The 20,060-nt window shown below is 35.3% G+C and overlaps 1 protein-coding gene across 5 annotated transcripts in view; it reads right to left on the bottom strand.

Annotated features, from left to right (window-relative positions):
• MAP3K7 (mitogen-activated protein kinase kinase kinase 7) overlaps positions 1 to 20,060 on the bottom strand; it is a 74,210-nt gene that overhangs the window by 24,631 nt on the left and 29,519 nt on the right. For 4 of the 5 annotated variants that reach the window (XR_001296081.2, XR_001296083.2, XR_001296084.2 and 1 more), the window contains exons 8-13: positions 18,403 to 18,533; positions 16,715 to 16,796; positions 13,936 to 14,066; positions 13,142 to 13,271; positions 10,510 to 10,590; positions 2,846 to 2,910 (exon numbers count right to left, since the gene is read on the bottom strand). Coding sequence is in view for 2 of the 5 variants with exons in the window: in XM_013966480.2 (XP_013821934.1) it covers positions 2,846 to 2,910; positions 10,510 to 10,590; positions 13,142 to 13,271; positions 13,936 to 14,066; positions 16,715 to 16,796; positions 18,403 to 18,533 (620 nt within the window). In the remaining 3 variants the exon portion in view is untranslated. The remainder of the gene's footprint in view (positions 1 to 2,845; positions 2,911 to 10,509; positions 10,591 to 13,141; positions 13,272 to 13,935; positions 14,067 to 16,714; positions 16,797 to 18,402; positions 18,534 to 20,060) is intronic. The other variant, XM_005684675.3, reaches the window with a different exon arrangement.

The raw sequence follows: 20,060 nt of genomic DNA, 5'->3' as shown, positions 1-20,060 counted from the left end.
CGGGAGGGCAGAGCAGAGTGAGGGTAAAGCTGGTAACTAGTAGAGGAGCCAGCAGGCACGCATATCCGCTGAGAGAGGGCAGTGTTTGGTTTTCTGTGGGTGGCACAGTGATCTTGTTTTCCATCTGTGCTTAGACAACACTGTAAAATGGCCCTGTTTTGTCTCATTTTTCATGGTCTCAGAGTCACTTTGTCTACTGGTGTTCTGAGATACTGTTTATTTCGAGCTTCTAACAACACCAAGGCTTTAGTATGAGATCAGTTCCTCGACCAGGTGTGGCTTTTTTCTCAAATGGAGGCCAGATCCATTACATATGCTTAATGACCTTCCTGAATTAATAAAAACCTCAGTTAATTTAAAACTGAGATGTATGCTGTGTGATTCAATCTTTTACATGAACATTACACAAGCACTTTTAACTAAGAAGCTTGCTATGTTCACCATTCCTCCTCTCCATAGAAGTGGCAGTATAAAAACTGCCGATTTTAGTTGACAGATGGAAAGTTTAAATGATTTTATTAAGATCAATCTTGAATCAAGAGTCAAAGTAGAAACGCCTATCCGATCAGTTTCCTCTATGAGATATAATATTGAACTTCATCAGGAAACTCTCTTTTCCTCTGAGGACTATACTGGCTGGGCAAATACTTTTACGTTCTTTATCAATTTCCACAGCCAAAACAAACCAAAAAAACCCCTATGCATCTGTTTAATCACTGCCTAGCCTGACTTAAAAAAAAACTATACCTTCAATTTTGAAAATCCAGATTTGCATACTTTTCCTCTCCAAATAATGTTATTTTCATGAGCAACTAGAAAGATTTAATGGTCATTTATCATAAATAACATTTTCAAGGGAAAACGTTTTCATAGTATATTAAGATTACTATTTGTCACTCTCATCCCTAACTGGATATTAGGCATTTTAAGGTTGTAATATGTAAGTAATTCTGAATGAGTGGATCAATTTTAACACTGGCTAGGCAATGGTTGTACAGAACCTGTTTCACAACGAATTTTACCACTGTATCAAATACCCCTTATTCTAAACCTTTGAAGTATTCAGTGACAATGCATGCAAGTCTGCCTCAGTTCCAGAGTTCTACTATCTCATGTACACATAAATATACACACAAATGGTAATGATCAAAGTCTCAGGTCATACAGGATTTGTGAGCAAATAAGTAAGGTTTGGTATGGTCAGGTCAGTCCTGAAATACAGCGATGCCTTTATCCTAGAATACAGAGAAAAAGCACTGGCAGATGCTCCTGAGCTGTCTTAGAGCAAGCCTCTCATTCTTAATGAAAGGGAGAATACTTTGCTAGAGTTTTGACAACTGGAATGGCAATGGCAATAGTAAACAGCATTAAAAAGGCTGAGTTCATCAAACCTTTAAGGAATCAAAGCGAGTATCAGATGTCAAGCTATCTATTACTAAATGCCCTGATTAATGCTTGAAGTATTTGAGGGGGAGAGAGTGGGAAATTTCATTTAAAAGTTCTGAGATCTCACAAAAGCAGATATACTGAAAAAGATGCTATTAAATTAATAAAATTAAGATTTAGGATAACAATATCATAAGAAATTAGTATTACACACATATATTTATGCATATATGTGTGCATATGCTTATATACATGCTTATGTGTGCATATGCACACAGCTGTGCATATATGAATCTGAAGGTGTGTGTGGGCATTATGAGAAATACTTCCAGATATAAGTGAAGATCAAAGATACTTATTATTTAAATATCTCAAGTAGTTTCTGTTAGTTAAGCTAGTTGATGGCTAGAAAAGGCTTTCAAATTTTTATTAACAACTACAAAGAATCTCTAAAATTTCAAGCATGCTATAAAAAGGAAGTAATAATAAAACATCTTTTAAGATGAAAAGTACTAACACATTTTACCAGAAATTAAATCACATTGGTTATAACACATAATCCTGTTATTTTTTATGTGGTATTTTTATCACTTCAGATGCATGCTACAGTATTAAAATTTATTTCGGCACAACTGAAAGCAAATCAACAACAAAACCTCATAATTAGTTCTCACTTCATTTTAAGAATATGATATAAATTATATATGTTAAGTATTGATGTAAATAATAAAAAAGGCAATGATTGCTACTTTTATATACTTGGTTGGTTAAACTCTGCACCTGTTCAATAATGGCTTCAACTGCAGCACTGTCTGGGACATCTTCAAAGAGGTAAGGGGAGTTTAGAAGAACATCCAGAAATATAAAGATGAAGAATAAAACCCGGAACAACTGGGATAGAAGCTCTGCTAGAGTTTATCCATCTGCTTAGTAAATACTGTCTTAAGGATGTTTAAAAATGTAAATCTAGAGTCGGACACGACTGAAGCGACTTAGCAGCAGCAGCAGCAGCAGCGGATATGACAAATTAAAAGATTAGTTAGAGTCCACCATGTATGGCAGTGCCTGTGACCCCAGAGAAGTGACATCTTTACTGGGGGAATACTTAATCTCTTTAGTAAAAAGGAGGTTAACACTAATGATATATTTTGGAGGACAATGTTAATGACAAATTGTCCTAAGTACAAAACCGAATACTTCCTTATTAAAGCATATATGAAAACCACATAACACACACATAGCACTATTGAATTAACCAATCTCTTCTTAGATTCAAGTTAATAATGGCATCTATACCTTTTCCCCCTTACATATTTAAGTTGATGATAATGAATTTCTCCATTATCATTTTAGGTCAACTTATAAAGCTTATTTTGCAGAGGATATATACTCCAGTTAATTTTTGATTTGTGCCTATCACTCATCTCCAAAGACAGAGAATTCAAATATTAAGTCTTACCTGACCAGGATCTGTTCCAGTAACAGTCAAGTCTTGGATGGATCTACGTCTTGGCTGCCCGTTGCCTTTAAAAAAATAAAAAAATTAAAAATTAAAATACTGAAATCTATTCAGAGACAAGAAGGGTTTAACTGCTACAGTAGGAAGTTGGAATTTGTTGCTCCTTGGATCTACACAGAATGTGAGAAAAAACAAGTGTGTTCATTGTTAAAAAAAGAGAAAGAAAGATGTAAGTAAAGAAAGAAACAGCTATAGTATTTTAACTCAAAAGTTGCTGGCTTACAATAAAGTGTGTCCTAATACAATAACCATTCCTACCACACGAAGAGCTGCTGAATTCTCTTCCACCATCTTCTGTCATGTGTTTAAATAGATGAATGCTTGGGGGCTGGGGCTGATGACGGCATCTATTTCAAGGGCCTTACGTTACAGTTTCTACAGCAAGACAGCTAGCAAGTTGTGAGCCCTGACTGGCTTTAACCAACAGCAGTACCTTGTTCGTTTCAGAGCTTAAAAGGATGCTTAGGCTTGAATTTATTGCACTGAGTCACACTTACCTAATCCCATTAGTCTTTGTCAGAATCTAGTAATTTATTATTTGTGAACAACAACTCTTAATTCCTAGTGGAGATGAATGACTCTCATTCCGTTCTCAGATATACAGGTTGTTGAAATGGGCTAGTGTGTTAACTCTGCTTCAGGAACTACCATGCTAAGCATAACTGACTTAAAAATCAGTTTATGAAAGAACTAGACAAATCTAAGTCTTCAGCAACATGGGGTGAACTGAACAACAGCTTCACTCAGCACTTCTATTTGGGAATAGGGCTGTTTACACAGTTATTTTCTAAGATGAGAGATCAGCTGTCTAAAAGGAAACACCAAAATACTATGAGTAACAGCTGACACAATAGTCAAAATTCTTTTGACTCTGAAGACCGTATTATGTAATAGTGGGCAGTGCTCAGACCACGTACTCTAATAGTTGTGGCCTGATCAGCCAACAGAATTCATTTCTAAAATTTTATATCTCCATAACCTTCATTATCTTATTTTAAACCAACCAGCAATATATCCTAGCATCTTAATCAAGGTGAACCTACTATTTTGTACATACACTAAAAGGACCTTACAACAGAAGAATAATGTTTAATGCAATAGTACGTTCAGTGAATATAAAAACTCAAATTTATAGCTATCCTCAAAAGTATAACTCCAGTATTTAAAGCTATGTTTTAGAATTCTTTGCATAATCTTAAAGTTATTTCACATTTCATTTTATTCCAAGCTCCAACTTTCAATTACAAATTGACATAATAACAAACTGCACATTTATGGAATCGGGCACACTAAGATATTTCTCTGAAAACTTTTAATTATCCCCACTTTCCTGAGAACAAAAAGGATCCCAACTACCATGACTAATGAGCAATTTCAGGCACATTTCATTCAACACAATCATTCTAAAATTAGCTGAGATGAGACAGGCTTGTAAAAGTGTCTGGAATTCTCTTTTCAGATTAGCAACATTTGTGAATCTGGGGAACCACCCAGCACATGTGTCTGAAAATCATTACATCACCATTGCAATAACAACAAAGACAAGCTCTAAGGGGAGAGAGGGGAGAAGGGGAGGAAAGGGGAATAAAAAGTTTTAAGTAGGGGAAAGGAGAACTGACAGTTAACAGATGCCATAAAATGAGAAATCTTTAAGCTACAGCAAGAGTCAAAAGCGAGCAATACTAGGCAATGCATTTTCATTAGCATAACCATGGCAGAAACCATCTGGCATACAGTTCAGACGAAGCAAAAAAGGATTGCAATCAACAAATACTTGTTGCTCCAATATTAAGTTTCAAGCCATAATTTAGAAATATGAATGTAAAAAACATCAAGCTCCTATTATCACAAATGAAAATTACTGAGTGTGTGCTCAGTAAATTTAGACTGACTCTGAATTTTTTAGTAACTAAACACTAATTTAGAAACTCATTTACTTTACATTTTTTCATGATTATTTAATATGTGCATACCTGTATTAAACACAGCAGTATAAAGGAAAAAAGTAGAAATAAGGGACAATATGATAGCATATTGTCAATGCTTAATCAAAAAGTATGGAATTTATAAATGATGTCTTGAGTTTTTTAATCTGTAATGAATTTTGGAATGTTCAGGACTTCTGACAGGGAACAAAAGATATTTTAAAAAATAACTTTTCTAAGAGCAACAAAAGGAATATACTATGTCCCTAAGCCCGCCTTCTTCCCCACCCCTAAAAGGGTGGTTGGAACAGCAGCTTTTACAACACAAACAAAATCCATCTCTCCAAAAAGCTGTTCTTTTAAGTACAACTGATTTTCTGAGCTGGTAGCTGAAAGTCATCAGAGTCCTTTCAGAGACCGCTGGCTTAGGTCCCAGAGGGTCATTCCTGTGGTTTTTCTTATCAGTTTCCTTACCTAAACTACTTACATTTTTCTAGGTTCCAACTTTCTGAAGACACGATTCATGTAAAAATCAACACATTTTCTTGGAGACATCTCAATCAAAATGTTGGAAATTTTGATATTTGTTAAGTTTTGAATATTAAAAATTATGGGACACTTACCCTTTTTATATTTTAAAAAGTGATCTTGGTAGACTACAATAAGGTGGAAAGAGACTACCAAAATATTTCCTGTAAAGTTATATGCACTTTCCTATTTAATTAGTCACAAATACAGAATTTTATTGAAGGAGCAGTGTCTGCACTTGGCAGAAGCAGATGTAATACATCTTAGAAGAGCTCTCCTTGGGCCCCTGTGTCCCTAAACAAAGGCAGGTGTTAATGACACTGTCTGTGCAAGGTAAGAACTTGAGATCTAGAAAAGCTCAATTCTTTTACTTCATGGTCTCCTCATAATGGTGCTGCACTGTTTATCACTCAGCACTTTTCATATTTTAATTAACTACTTATCACACTTTTGGTAAATAACCAATATACAATAGAGCTCAGTGTACCTGACTGAAATTTAAAGTGAATGAATAGTCATTAAATTTTTCTCAGTTAAGAGATCTAAATGCAGCTGAAACCATAAGGACTCCCTCAAGTTTCTTTTCAGTTTCAAGAATATTATTAACAACAAATGTCAATTAAATTCAGAGACCTAGACAAAAATATTTTATGTGTATTAAGACTGACTCAACAAAACACTTGCATATTCAGCCTTCTATAGCAAATCCTTAAGACAGTACATAATGCTTTTCGGTCAAAGCGTTCTATCAGTTTAAAATGTTATACCATCTTATTCCAGGCTTAGAAATAACAAAAGGTACACTAGAGTCTCACTGTTCAAGTTTCTCAAACAGAAGTACATGAAGGCAATGCTAATCTGTAGAATAGAGGAGAAAAATTTCAAGTGTTTAAAATGAAGCCAAGTATTGTAATTTAGTCTGAACTTAAGAACCACTGAGTAAGATATTATAGTAGTATTAATAAAAACTGTTTAAATATATTCTATAAAACCTTACAATTTAGCTTATTTTAAAAAGTTATCTTTTATAGTATAATTAACAACAGTTATCAATATCAGTATTTGGAAAAATTTACTTTTGCAAATCATATGTTGGAAATTTATTTCGTTTCATAATAGCAATCGATCTGGTATAAACTATGCATGAGGATTTTTTAACAACAGAAAGGGAGAAAGTACAGAAGACTTATGTTTCAATTAAGTCTTTTACAGGTGGTATGTGTATATGTATCTGACAGTACTTTCATCCAGTGGATTTCAAAATACATTATAATCATAGTTGACTTTCTTAAGTACTCTAACTCTTCACACAAGGACTCCAGAGCAGGACTGCTGATACCCCTTGATAACAGACACCAGAGCCATGAACAAAATATCTTTTAACTATTCAGTCTCTTGTTTAGTTGCTAAGTTAAGTTGGACTCTTCTGCAGCTCCATGGACTGTAGCCTGCCAGGCCCCTCTGTCCATGGATTTCCCAGGCAAGAATACTGGGCTGAGTTACCATCTCCTTCTCCAGGGGATCTTCCCAATCCAGGAATTGAATCCATGTCACCTACATTGGCAGGTGGATTCTTTACCACTAAGCTACCAGGGAAGCCGACTCAGTCTCTTACTCTATGATGGAAAAGGTTGTTACTCTTGTTGGGTAACTTTTTGACATTTTACCTGTTTAACTTTGACACGTGAAATTTTAAAAGAAATGTAAAATTTAGGTATTCTTCTAACACCAGATCAAATGTTACTATCAAATGTATTACAGTTTCCCAATTCATAATCCCTATCTCATTTGAGTATTTGAAATGAAGATGGGGGGAAAATAGACCCTTGGAAGCTCAGGAAATAACAAAAGCAAAATGTGGGAAAGTCAAGAAAATCCAAGTAAAAGAACCAAATAAACAAAAATTCATGTTTTTATCAAAACCTTAAAGGAAAAAACTTTAGAAAAATTTAAAGCAATCCAGTAATCTGCCACCCACTCTCTTTTCTTCCAGTAAAAGTAACATAAAACGGATTAGAAAACTATAGATCAGATAGTTTCAATTATGAGCAAGAGATGTCTGCATTTACATGAACTTTGCTTAGGTTGCACAGTTATTTGGCAGGACATTCTCTACAAATGAAGAGTTAGCACAATGTCATACTGTACTGGCAATTACTCTTATTATGTGTCTTGCTTGCTAAAAAGAAGCCAGATAGATTTACAGCCACTCTGTGGGCAGGGGAAAGCAGAAAGAAGACTTAACCAGAACAAAGTTGCCAATATCTCTTTCAGAGCCAGGCCTAAAGTAGCAAGGGTACAAAAAATTGTGTAGTTTGATCCACAGAAGTCCTGAGGCATTAAAGGTCCATTTTTGCATGACCTGAGAGACTGTTAAACTGATGAATGCTGGTGTTAGCCATAGATTGCTTGTTCCTCATTTGTGGATGGCAGGGTATTTAACAGTGTTGAAGAGCAAGCAAAAAACAAGATTTAAATTTGTTGACCCATGACCAGGTTAGGCATTTTAGTCATTAAAAAGACTGTATTAAAAAAATTTTTTTAGAGTAACAGTGCCTATTTAAACACTTTTAAAACTTGGTAAAATTTTTTTTAAATGCAAGAAGCAACACTTCAAAAATGATACATTTGTACACTGCTAATACATACACATTAAAAACTTACTTGATGCTTAAAGGAGCATTCCTAATAAAAAGAGGCAGTTTATCCCAAGAGGTACATTAAACTCAGTATACGGCACTTGGTCAAAGAAAAATATTACTGAAAATACTTATCCATAACAGATGAAAAATAGAGCTTATATTTTAAAAATACTTACAACTGGGATCCAATGCTAATTAATGCCAGTTTGGATATATCAAGAAGTTTCTGATAATATAACCACAGAGTTTGTAGGGAATCAACCTCAAGTAAAAAAGTTCTAAAAGGTATTAAGAAATTTAGGGAATTAAATTTCATCCTTCTTTACAATTAAAATGGCATGTAAGATAGTTGAGATATTCCCAAAGCACAGGTTATATCTTTTATGTTTAATTTAAAAATATAACCTAAGAATAAATTAATGTTTCACTTTTATGTCCAATTATTTCAATTCCAGTGGTTGCATCCTTTATTAAAAAAAAGCGAAACTACTAGGTTAATGTTTGAATATCTGGGGGAAAAAACCCAACAAGAATATTTAACAAAATGTATTACTGAATACTATTTCCACTTAACAAGCATTGGTACTCTGGCAATTAGCAGCAGAATTAAGCTTTCCTGACCCCATAAGGATCCAATGTCATTAAAAAGTATCTTCTGGATGAACAGCTCAGTTAAATTTAATACGAACCCTAAGTAGGAGCAGCACAGAATTACTCTAACTTCTGTGACTCAAACAAAACAAAACAAAAAAAGGGTGTAATCTGGTGTCAGAAGACCCATGATGGGATCCTGGCTGTGTAACTCTGGGAAAACCATTCAACTTCATTGGATCTTTTTCATCTGTAAAATGGCTATTAAGCTGATGTGCTTTAAACTACCTTACAGGCCACACAGCACATCTAACTAGGGTTTTTCAGCCCTGGCACTGCTGACACTTCAGGATGGGTAATTCTTGGCTGTGGGAGGCTGCCTGAGACACTCCAGACTGTTTAGCAGCAATGCGGCTTCTGTCTAACATGTCAGCAGCACCTATTAGTTTTGACAATCATAAATGTTCCCAGAGAGTGCCAAATGTCCCCTGGTGGGGTGTGGTGTGGTGCATACATTCACCCTGTCCCAGAACCTCTGCGACCGTTTTTCTCCTCTTTTCCCTCACTCATTATCACATACATCACTGGCTATTTCGCTATGTGTGGGTGTATCTGTTCTTAATGTTTACCCATAAGACCCAGATTAAGATTAGTGTGCCATTTGGCTAAATTTTTCTGATACTCTCAAACATTTAAGATAATCATAGCTCAGCAATATGAATATTTAAACATTGCTGCTTCTTCAGTTAGAGTATTATTCCCTTAAACTTGGTATCTTTCAAGGCAGAAGTAAAATGATCCTAAGTACTTTACTAATTTTGAAAGCAGCCCATGACTCAATAAAAATATGCAAGGAATAAATTAACTGTATTCTCTGAAGGGCAACAATGAAAATGTTAAATAAACCACTTGAACAACCAGAATAACAAAGAACTACTCTAGAAATAAAGTGGTTTTGTATATGGAATGGGCCCTAAGAACTGTTTGAAATATTTTATATACATCTGTAATTTACAGATTTTACATGTATACTAGTTCTGACCCACTGGGAGCTCAATAATGGGTCATTTTCATAACCAGCACATGTTTATTAAACACTATGTGTGAGGTCTTGAGCCAGACACGGCTGATGCCATCAATAATAAGTAACAAAGACATAGTCTCTATCCTCAGGTTTCAGTTTACTGGAGGAGACAAGAACTACTAGGCATGGTGATTAAGATTCATCTATGAGATCATCACCATAAGAAATGAAAGCAATTTAACCATATGAGACTTGTGGGAGTTAGGTATAAAAACATAATTTGCAAGAAGATCCTCCTAATAATACATAGAAATCTGAAGTGACCATAATTATTTGGCAAGATACCATGCAAAACAGAAAATCTCATTTAGTTTTTATTTTGTTTCTGTTTTCTAGGTTAAGGCGAAATAGTATTTAGTTATTCTTTTCTCAACTTTGTATTTTACTTGCTACCAACAGAAAGAGGCTGGGACAGAATGCCAAGAGGGAGCCACCAAGTTGCAATGAAGGAAGAAAAGGAGCCAAGGACAACAAGTATTTTTTAAAGGATTGTTTCCTTTCTGCTGGGTGAAAAAAAGGTCTGGGTTCAGCTATTCCGCTCATTTAAAAGATGAGAGGAAGTTGGCAGAATTCTGGGCTGGTATGCCTCCTTCCACGAAAAGGCTTATTACTTTACCTTCTAATTCATCCTCAATTTTGGAGATGTGAGGTTTCTGGCCAAGCTGGCTTCAGTGCAGATAAATGTGTACAGTTTTTAATCTGTCTCCCTAAGGACTGCATGCAAGGTATCTATTTTCACATTCTATCAAATTGGAGCAAGAAGCATTTTATAAGTACTAGGGATCATTATTCCAGTTTTACAGCTATTAGACCAACCCAGGTGGTCCGTGATACCTGCTATGACGGTCTCAGGGACATCCAGAATGTTGCCAAATGAAGCGGTTTTACGGTGGCCCCGTTTAGGCTTGGAAAAGGCTGCAAAAATACACACATACAGTATACATGCAAACAACCACAAACAGTAACACAGAAAACGGTGAACAAAAACAGAATACTTTTCATATAGTTATGTTAATAACACTTCATGCAGGATGGCATGCAGAACTATCAAACCCTTTGTCCATGCTTACACAAGGCGTGATTAAGGAGCAAACAACTATCAATACAAGATGTTTCACATACTGGCTTTAATTAGCAGGGAAAAAAAAAGGACAGAGACAAACAAAGCTGCAGGGTAATGAGAAAGCTAGATTCCCAACACGTTCACAGAAATAATCTAAATGCAGCCACTGATGTGCAGTGCGGGTCTACGATGAAAATGGGAAGAAAAGAGGAGTTAAAAAGAAATAAGCTGTCACATTTGTTTTAATTAAACAAACACAGGAATATGTGTTCAATGAAGTGTTTCTTGAAGTGTGCTACAAAGTACAATTCAGTGATTATATGATAACTATTGAATCAAAGTATGAAATGTGTATGCTTTTATAATTATAAATATTTAAACAAACTTCTGATAAACTGAGTATTTATTGTAGTTTCCAAAGTTTAGGGTCTATTCCTGCTAAACTGGAATATTTCTGAAAGGCTGGAGAATATGAACCTGTCAAAGTAAGACAATTCACCAACAAATGTTCAGCCCATCTGTTTTATTCACATTTAGGCAGAGAAAGGATAGGGTTATTTAAATATATGTGGTTACCTTTAATCTGGTGAAATATCACTTATGTGAAGATTAATTATAAACCAGTACCTGACTAAAAAATTGACACTAGCAGATATATAAAATTATTACTATTACATTACAGAACACTTCCTGTTTTAAGGTAGCAATCACTGTTTGGCAGCTCTAACTTGAAAGATATTCCTGAAATGAAAAGGACTCCCAAAGTGTTAGGCTGCATTTCTGTATACACTGTTCATCAAACATTGTACTGTGACATCCCCACTGCACACAGAAACACTTGTGACTCAAGTGACCTCCCTCCACTCAACTTGACTGTTTCTGAAGATTCCATCTATGTGGCAGAGACCAGCCAATCTCTACTTTTCCCTTTTTTCTTAGCAACAGAACCTCAACTGTACTCAGGACAGCAATGCTCCCAGATAAAAGACTGCAGATGCCCTCTTCCCTTGAGTCCAAAGGGAGCCATCTGACCCTATTGCTATGGCCAATGACATAAACGTGGAAGTTGTTAGGAGGGACTTCTGTGAAAGCTTTTTGAAAAAGTAGCCCTTGCCCTAACTCCTGCTTCCTGATGCTGGGACTGTGGATGTGATGACTGGAACTATAACAGCCATTATGGAGCACAAAGTCACCTTCAGGATGAAAGCCACACAACAGGGATTGTAACACAGAGAGACAGAAGAAACCCAGGCACCAAAGATCGAGAGGCCTACCTCCAGATTTGTGTGTGAAAAAAAAGTTTTGTGTTAAAGACACTGTTATTTTGGATATTCTATAATATCTAACTGATTCTAATGCTAACTGATAAATAAGTGACCAAGATTAGTTGAAGACAAGAAGAGTTAGGATGGTCCTCTGGACAACTTCTTTCTTAAAAGAACTTCACACAAAATGAAAATATTCTTTTTAGAAAGATCTTAAAACAAAACGAAACAAAATCCCACAAAACCTGGTTAGCTAAGTTAAAAAAAAAAGCTAATACATTAGGGAATATACTTGTATATACATACGTAGTTTAAAAGATTAGAGGTAATACACAAAAATGCTGTGTTTATTTTTTAGTGGGACAATTATGGAAGACTGGGTTTTTTAGATTTATATTTCTACATTTTCCACAAGAGAAATGTATTTATAATCAGTTCCTCTCCACCTCTAGGGAAATCAGAAAGAAAACAATTTAACCCACCATTACTAAATGAACCTGGTTAGAAAAGAAGGTTAGAAGTTCACTAAGGTAACAAAACATGTATTATCTTTGTGCTGACCAGTCTTTCCACAATTAATCATTTAAGTACTGACAAAATGGAAGAGAAATGCTAGCTTTTTCCAGATCAAATTACTATGATCTTTTATTTTACAATTAAAAGAATTAATCACAAATGTAGCTACTTTTGCCACTGAAAGGAGCAGCAGCAGACAGTAAGGCCAAATCATATTTTGATCTGGAGCACATTTTTCTGCTAAATTCAAAACAAAACATTTGCTATTACTCGAGTTCAGCACAAAACTCTAGTAGAATCACTCAAAACCCTCCTAAAACATCCTAGTATTGGCTAAATTTCAATTTCTCATTAAGATTTTCAGCTCATATTGAGCTGAATTATATTTGGTAAAAATCTGTAATAAGAAATTAAACTTTATAATGCAAATAATTTTACAAATCATGCTTGGTTTATCTGGAATTTGAGATGCTTTCTGCTAGAAGCATAGGAAGTATATTATAAATCAACTTCCTGCTTTAAAAAAATTTAGGACACTGACAAAAAGCCCCTGACATTCCCATGACTGAAACAACTGAAACTACCGTCTTCGTTCCTCTTCAGACTTTTACTTCCTTTTTACCTGTGGTTGCAGCAATCCTGGCTTCTATTTCAGACATATCGGCACTCATCCTCTTGCCTTCAGAGGTTGGGGGCAAGCTCTCCACGCTGCTCCCACGAGAAGCTCCCAAGCTCAAACGCCCAGATTCACTCTGTCAGAAACATAGGTCAATTTGAATGACTGAAGCTCTTTCTATTTAAAAATCCTGGGCAGCTAGAAGAAGGGAGATACCAACTGGGATTTTTATGGGTTCTGTTCTGAAAGAAATGGCAAGTTTTCAGGGAGAGGGAGCTGTAAGAGTGAGGAAGAACAAGCTGCAGACACTGGCCTTTAGGAAAAGGTGATCACTAGAGCTAGGAGTTAAATGTCCCAATTATTAGTTATCCTACATGCCTCAAGGAAGACAAATAAAATCACTCCTTAAAATATTTAAAAAACAGTAACAGCAAAAGTATAATAAATCTGGAAACATGAAATGATGGATCTAGAAGAACTCCTTTAACCAGGTAGTACACCCAAGAAATCTCCATCTTATACTTGTAACCATCAACTGTTCAAGTTAGGGATCATCGTAAGGAAGATACGCACAAATGTCAAAGGCAGTAATCATCAGATGGGAGAACAATTAATTATAAAGAATTTCAGGAGAATCTCATTACACACACCTACTCTTAAGCCTATCTGTCTGCTTCAGGAACAAGATTCAGGACTTGTATAGTCGAAGAAGGCAAACAATACTTGTTAGTATAACGTTCAGGACTTCATGACTACTGGTAAGGTTACCAAAAGATTTTACTTTTAATAACAAAACAAACCTGTTGTTTTGCCTGGTTTTTCAACAATTTTGATTCTAAGCGTTTAATTGTATCGTTTGTGGCAGGAACTTGTTCCATGTTCGTGTCACTTTTATTACTGGTGTTTGTAGAAGCGATGTCCATGAAGGAGCCTAGGAAAGCAAAAATATTTATGACAATAGGTTGGGAATAACACAAATGCTTCATTCAATAAAATGTAACTTAAATTCTTTTCTAAACTAGCAAGATACGAATAGAAATAAGACTTTTCAAGCTAATGAAGATACACAAACAAACCCATTTAAAATGATATTTCAGGATAGCACAAAAAGGGAATCGAAGTGCCTAAATGGTTTTCTAATAGTCAAGAATGACTAATTCTTAGCTTGAGAGAAAGAAATGGCTATTAATCAAGATGGGAAAGACTGTGGAAGGACTGACTCAGAAGGGAGCTCAGTTAGGAAAATGGTAATTTTGAGCTCATAGCAGATATCAATCAAGTAACTGGATATGTGGGTATGGAGTTCGAATTTGGGATGGAACAAAAATATTGGCAAATACATGGTATACATGCATAGTGGATGAGATTACTAAGGAAATGAGTTTAGACAAACAAAGAAGTCAAAGGACTAAGCCCTGGGCACTCCTTCGTTTACAGGTTGGGCAGATGAAGAATGACCAGCACAGGAAAGCGTGAAAGTAAGTGATCGGAGATGTAAGATGAAGCCCAGGCTAGCATGGTGTCCTGGAGACCAATTCAAAGTGCTGAAAATAGTAGACAGCCACAAACTGTGTCAAAGCCTACTGATAATCAAAAAAGATGTGATCTGAAAATCCTTCATTTAGATTTAGTAATGTGAAGATAACTGGTGACCTTGACAAGAGCAATTCTAGAGTAGTGGTATAATAAAAGCTTGAACGGAGTGAGCACAAGAGAGAATGGCAAGAGAGAAGCTAGAGAAATGCAAATACAGACTTTAAGAGTCCCCGCCTTATCCACAGGGGATACATTCTAAGACCTCCAGTGGATGCCTGCCACCTCAGATAGTACTCAGCCCTTGCATACTGTGTTTTTCCTTACACATATATAGGTATGATAAACTTTAATTCATAAATTAGGCACAGTAAGGGATTAACAAGAGTAACTAAAAATAAAACAGAACAACTGTAACAATATACTGTAATAAAAGTTACACGAATGATGTGGTCTCTCTCTCTCAACATATCTTACTGCACAAATTTAATACCTTTTTCTAACTAAGCACTTGTCCTGCACTATGGCTGTTAACTTTTGCAGTTTGAAGCATGACAGCAAAACAAGCACAGATTTCTTTTTCCTTCTTTATGATTTCATGGATAGAAGTTCTTAATGCAGATCTTAGCAACCTCAGCCAGCACAGGATTATTTCCCCCCCCCCCCAATTAAAGTTGAGAATTTTCACCTTTTCAGTTAGAGGGAGCACTTTCCAGCTTCTCTTTGGGATATCAGAATTGCTAGCATCACTACTCGCGTGCTTTGGGGCCATTACTAAATAAAATTAGGGTCTCATGAACACAAGCACTGTGATACCTTGACAGGTGATTGTGAAAACCAACAGGGCTACCGAGTGACAAATGGATAGGATACACTGAATAAAAGGACGATCCATAGGATGGATTGAGATTTCACCATGCTGCTCAAGATAGCTACAATCTAAAACTTATGAATTATTTCATTGTGGAATTTTTCATTTAGTATTTCTGGATCACAGTTGACCACAGGTAACTGAAACTGCAGAAAGTAAAACTGTGGACAAGGGGGGACGACTGTATATATACTCAGGGAATGATCCCAGCACAAAGGCTAAAACTGATGATGCAAGAGACAGGAAGAATTGCTAGGAGAGCAGATGGGATCTGATGCACAAGGGGACAGGCTTGCCTCTGGCTATGAGCATGGACAGCTCAGCATGGGAACAGAAGAGAGTGCAGAGCAGAGGGGCAGACACAGGCAGGTGGGCACATGGAGAGGGGGAGTTTGTGGCAGCTGTCTTTTGATCACAGAGAAATGGTAAAGAAGGTCAGCTGACAGTAAGGAGTGGCAAGCAAATGTTTTTAGAGAAATTCACTTTAGAATTCAGAGCATCTCAGAAAGACTTTCAGTAAAACTGGAACAAGTTTAAATATAATTTTTTGGGAGGTAGGGGAAATAGACCAGTAAAAATAAAATTTTAAGAATGCATTAAGTATATGTGTACATACACACCTATGCCTTTTAGTTTTAATCAAACTAATAATGAAATGTTCACAATACCATATATTTTGAGAAGTAAAATTTTTCTAAGTTAGAGTATTACTTTTACTGGTTTTGTTTTTGATGACCACAAACTATGGAACTGAGGAACTCTGAACTAAAACACAGCTTCTTAAATGAATGTCTGTATGAATTCTTCTACAAAGATCAAGAAATAGGAAATATACTGTTATATATATATATTTATAATAATTTTTGATACTATTTGATCTAACTGTATCTGTGTAAGAATTATTTTTCAAGTAAAGAATGGCATCCACAGAAATCTAATATCCAGTCTTTTTAGATACAATTGTGTAAGAATTTCAAAACTTGGAAGTGGGTTTTCAATTAACTAACCCTGGGTACCTGCATGAAGAATGATGCACCTGGAAATTCAAATTGCAATCATATTAAAGGAATAAATTAAAATGCAAAAAGGGACATCATTCATTGCTTCTTGATTATCACTTCACAGGAACAGAGACACAAAAATTCAGCTTATTACATTCCAATCTATCCACTTACCTGTACTGGTAGCGGAGTTGCTCTGTCCTTCATCTGAATACTGACAAGGGTATTGTAACGGCTCATCTGCTCCTGGAAAGTACTATATATAAAAAGTAAATAACAATTTAAACTTTCTTTAATACAAATTAAATCGTGTGAAAATTAACTTACAGAGTAAGTATGTTTGAACTACTTCTTGCTGAGATCTGAATGCAGCAAAGATGCTGCTTTATTTTCACTAAGGCATACATGGAAATTTGTAGATACAAAGACAACAATGTGCTAACTCTTCTAGATTTCAATTGTTATCAGTGCCATATATCTACCTACATAGAGCCTAGATAATCTTGAAGAAAACATCCAATATTCTTCTAGAGGAACATATGAAATACAGTAGTATCATTCCTCATAATTACATGAAACATTATTCATGTTCTCAGAGCAGTGATGCAAATCTCTAAAGTGCTGAAATGGCCGAGTCTGACAACTGAGATGGTATGCCACAGAATAATTTGTTAGACATTTTAAATATCAAGGATAGATTATGAATGTCACTCTATGAATCAGAGGTAAAATATTGGATATATCTGCTGGATAAAAATTAGAATTTCGGGAGAAAAAAAAGAAACGTTTTCTTCTCAAATTAGACAAAGCACATATACACACAATCAAAATCTCAGTAATTTATATAATCCAAAATTTTAAGGTATCTGATTATGGAGACCAAGCTGTTTTCTATACTTCTTAATTTTAATTTTTACTGAGTTGTTTTCTTATCAGTGTATCTTTAGGTCCCAGGATTCTACATATAGCTCTTCTCCAAATATGAAATTAAGCTTTAATAAGATGAGTTTAAGCTGCTGTGCCTAACTTATTTTCAATGGAAGGAACAAATTAATTATGTGGCCATTTAGGAAATCACTTAATCTATATTCAAAGAGATTGAAAGATTCTTCTACTTAGCAAATTGTTCTGAAATTCAGGCACTTTTGCAAGTGCATAAACATTTCCAAGTCAAGGTACTACTTGACAGATTTGTTAGTGCATCAACAACCAGAGGCCTAGAATGATTCAAATAATTCTTAACAAAAGTGTTTGATTTATAGACTGGGAAATTCTAATAATCATTTAAAATGATTCTTCTAAATTCTAAAATTCTACAGATCCTAGAAAAAAGTTTAACTTTTTAACAGCAAGTGGAAAGCTGAAAATATACAATGAAAAACCAAAAGGTAAAAATCACTTAAATAGAAGTGTCTGGGAATGTAGCCTCTCTAGTGCGCTACATAAATGACTGCTTGATAAAGATATGTACTAAAGAAAATTTATAACTCAGCAACAATTAGAGTCATAAAGTACCCAAGTCCTGTAAAGGCTTTAGAGATCATCTAATTCAACTTCTCTCACATTACAGATAAGGCAACAGGCCCAGTAACAAATACATCTACTAAGTTAAGCAGAAGCAAAAAAGCATGTTCAGAGACCTAGTCTAGCCATCTTTCCATTATAAAGAACTAGATTTTTTTTTTCCAAAATAATATTTTCTCCTCTGATTATGTGAGTAATGAATACCTATTCTAAAGTGGAAAATACAAAATTGCATTAAACAAACAAAAAAATGATACCCATTTACTTTAAAATCTCATTAAAACTCAGTATATATAAAAGTCCCTTAATCCCAAAGCCCCTCAAAAGAAGGATTATACCCGCATCAAGTGAGTCATTATTTTCACAATTTCCTCCATTGAAGGGCGCTGAGAAGGATCTTTAGACCAACAACGAGTCATCAGGCTCTCAATGGGCTTAGGTAAATTTTTGATCAGTGGTGGTCGAGTACCTAACAATTAAAAGTTACAGGAGGGGAGAAAAGAATGTATTTACTCAAAGAATAGTATAAGTTTCTAACATGGTATTTATTTTCTAAATCAAGATTTTTTTTAGGAGGAATAAAAGTATATTTATTTTGTCCTTTAGGTTAACATTACATTTTCATAAAGGGGAATCTACACCTTTTGAGAAACCGAATTAAAATTTTCACATGCATTATGACTGAGTTAACAATAGTTCATTTATTATAAACACTCTTTTAACAAATGGTTAACAGCTTAACATGTGAATGGTAACTCAAGGTCATCTTATCTGACCTGTATTTTCAGATTTATCATAAAAATTTCAATGTTTGACAAATCATCTTCCATATATCAAAAGTCATCTACCACAGTTGATATATTATATAGTATTACACTCACTGACTTCTAAATGGTTCTTTTGTGGGAGGCAGGCCTTACAGTAGCTGTGAGTCAGTCATTTCACAAGCCGAAAACAAGGCCAACTTTTGTATAGCAAGGTCCCTAACTTAAAAGAAGGGCTCAATTATAATGAAATCTTTGTAAATTTATCAATTAATAAGTTAGTTCTTTTATTTCTTACTTCACTGACATTCAATTTTACTGACACATGATAGAAGAAGAAAACAAACTGTCCTGGTCAATGCTCTAGCATTCTCCATAACAACAAAAAAGGTAACACAATGAACCGGAAACCGGTAAACACACAAGATTACTCCAATGGACTCCTTGACAGGTCTATGAATGACCAAAACAGTGGGGCAGATATTTGTTCTATCACATGTGGAACAGTGTGTCAAAAATGCCATTAGTCAGAGTAATTATAATCAAGAGATAGAAATTAAACAATAGAGAAGGATAGCAAAAGTTAAAAGATTCAGCAATTTCCTTTCAAGAAGTTTATTTTCCCAAAGGAACTGCAAAGTAAATTGATTAATGAAGGAGATGTATTCTAGTATCATGAGTGGTTAGAAACATTGTAATTAGAGGTATAAAGGGAATAGGAGGGATGCAAGGACACTGTGTCCATAAATGAATATAACTTAAAAATATGGACATCTGAGTCAGAAACATCCAGATCTAATCTTAGCAACACCACTTACTAAACCTGTGACCCCAGGAAAATTACTTAGCTTCTCTAGGTCTCAGCTTCCTAATAAGGAAAGCTGTAAAATGGGGCAATAACAGCACTCACATCATAAAGATGAATGGGAAGCTAAAAAGCAAGACTACATGATGCACTTCACGTTTTGCCTTTATGAATAGCTTCAGTAACAACTCTTACTCGATATGTTTTGCTTTCTCTCCTCAGTGAGACACTGTTTCTTAATGAGAAAGAAGCAATAGCTCCCTAATTATCTTAACCATGTGAGAAATTTTTTTTTTCCCCACAGCGTCCAGTCCAACGTGTTCCTGTCTGTTGGAGAGAGGCAACGAGGCAGCTGGCTCTGGCTGTCAACTGACGGCCTCTTCCGCACGGGTACAGCCAGCAGACCTTCTCAGCTTTGTCCAGAGCC

The sequence above is a fragment of the Capra hircus genome, chromosome 9, assembly GCF_001704415.2.
Source record: "Capra hircus breed San Clemente chromosome 9, ASM170441v1, whole genome shotgun sequence".
Classification (NCBI taxonomy): Eukaryota; Metazoa; Chordata; class Mammalia; order Artiodactyla; family Bovidae; genus Capra; species Capra hircus.
Note: the sequence above shows the minus strand (reverse complement) of the source record. Positions and strands in the feature narration are given on the sequence as shown.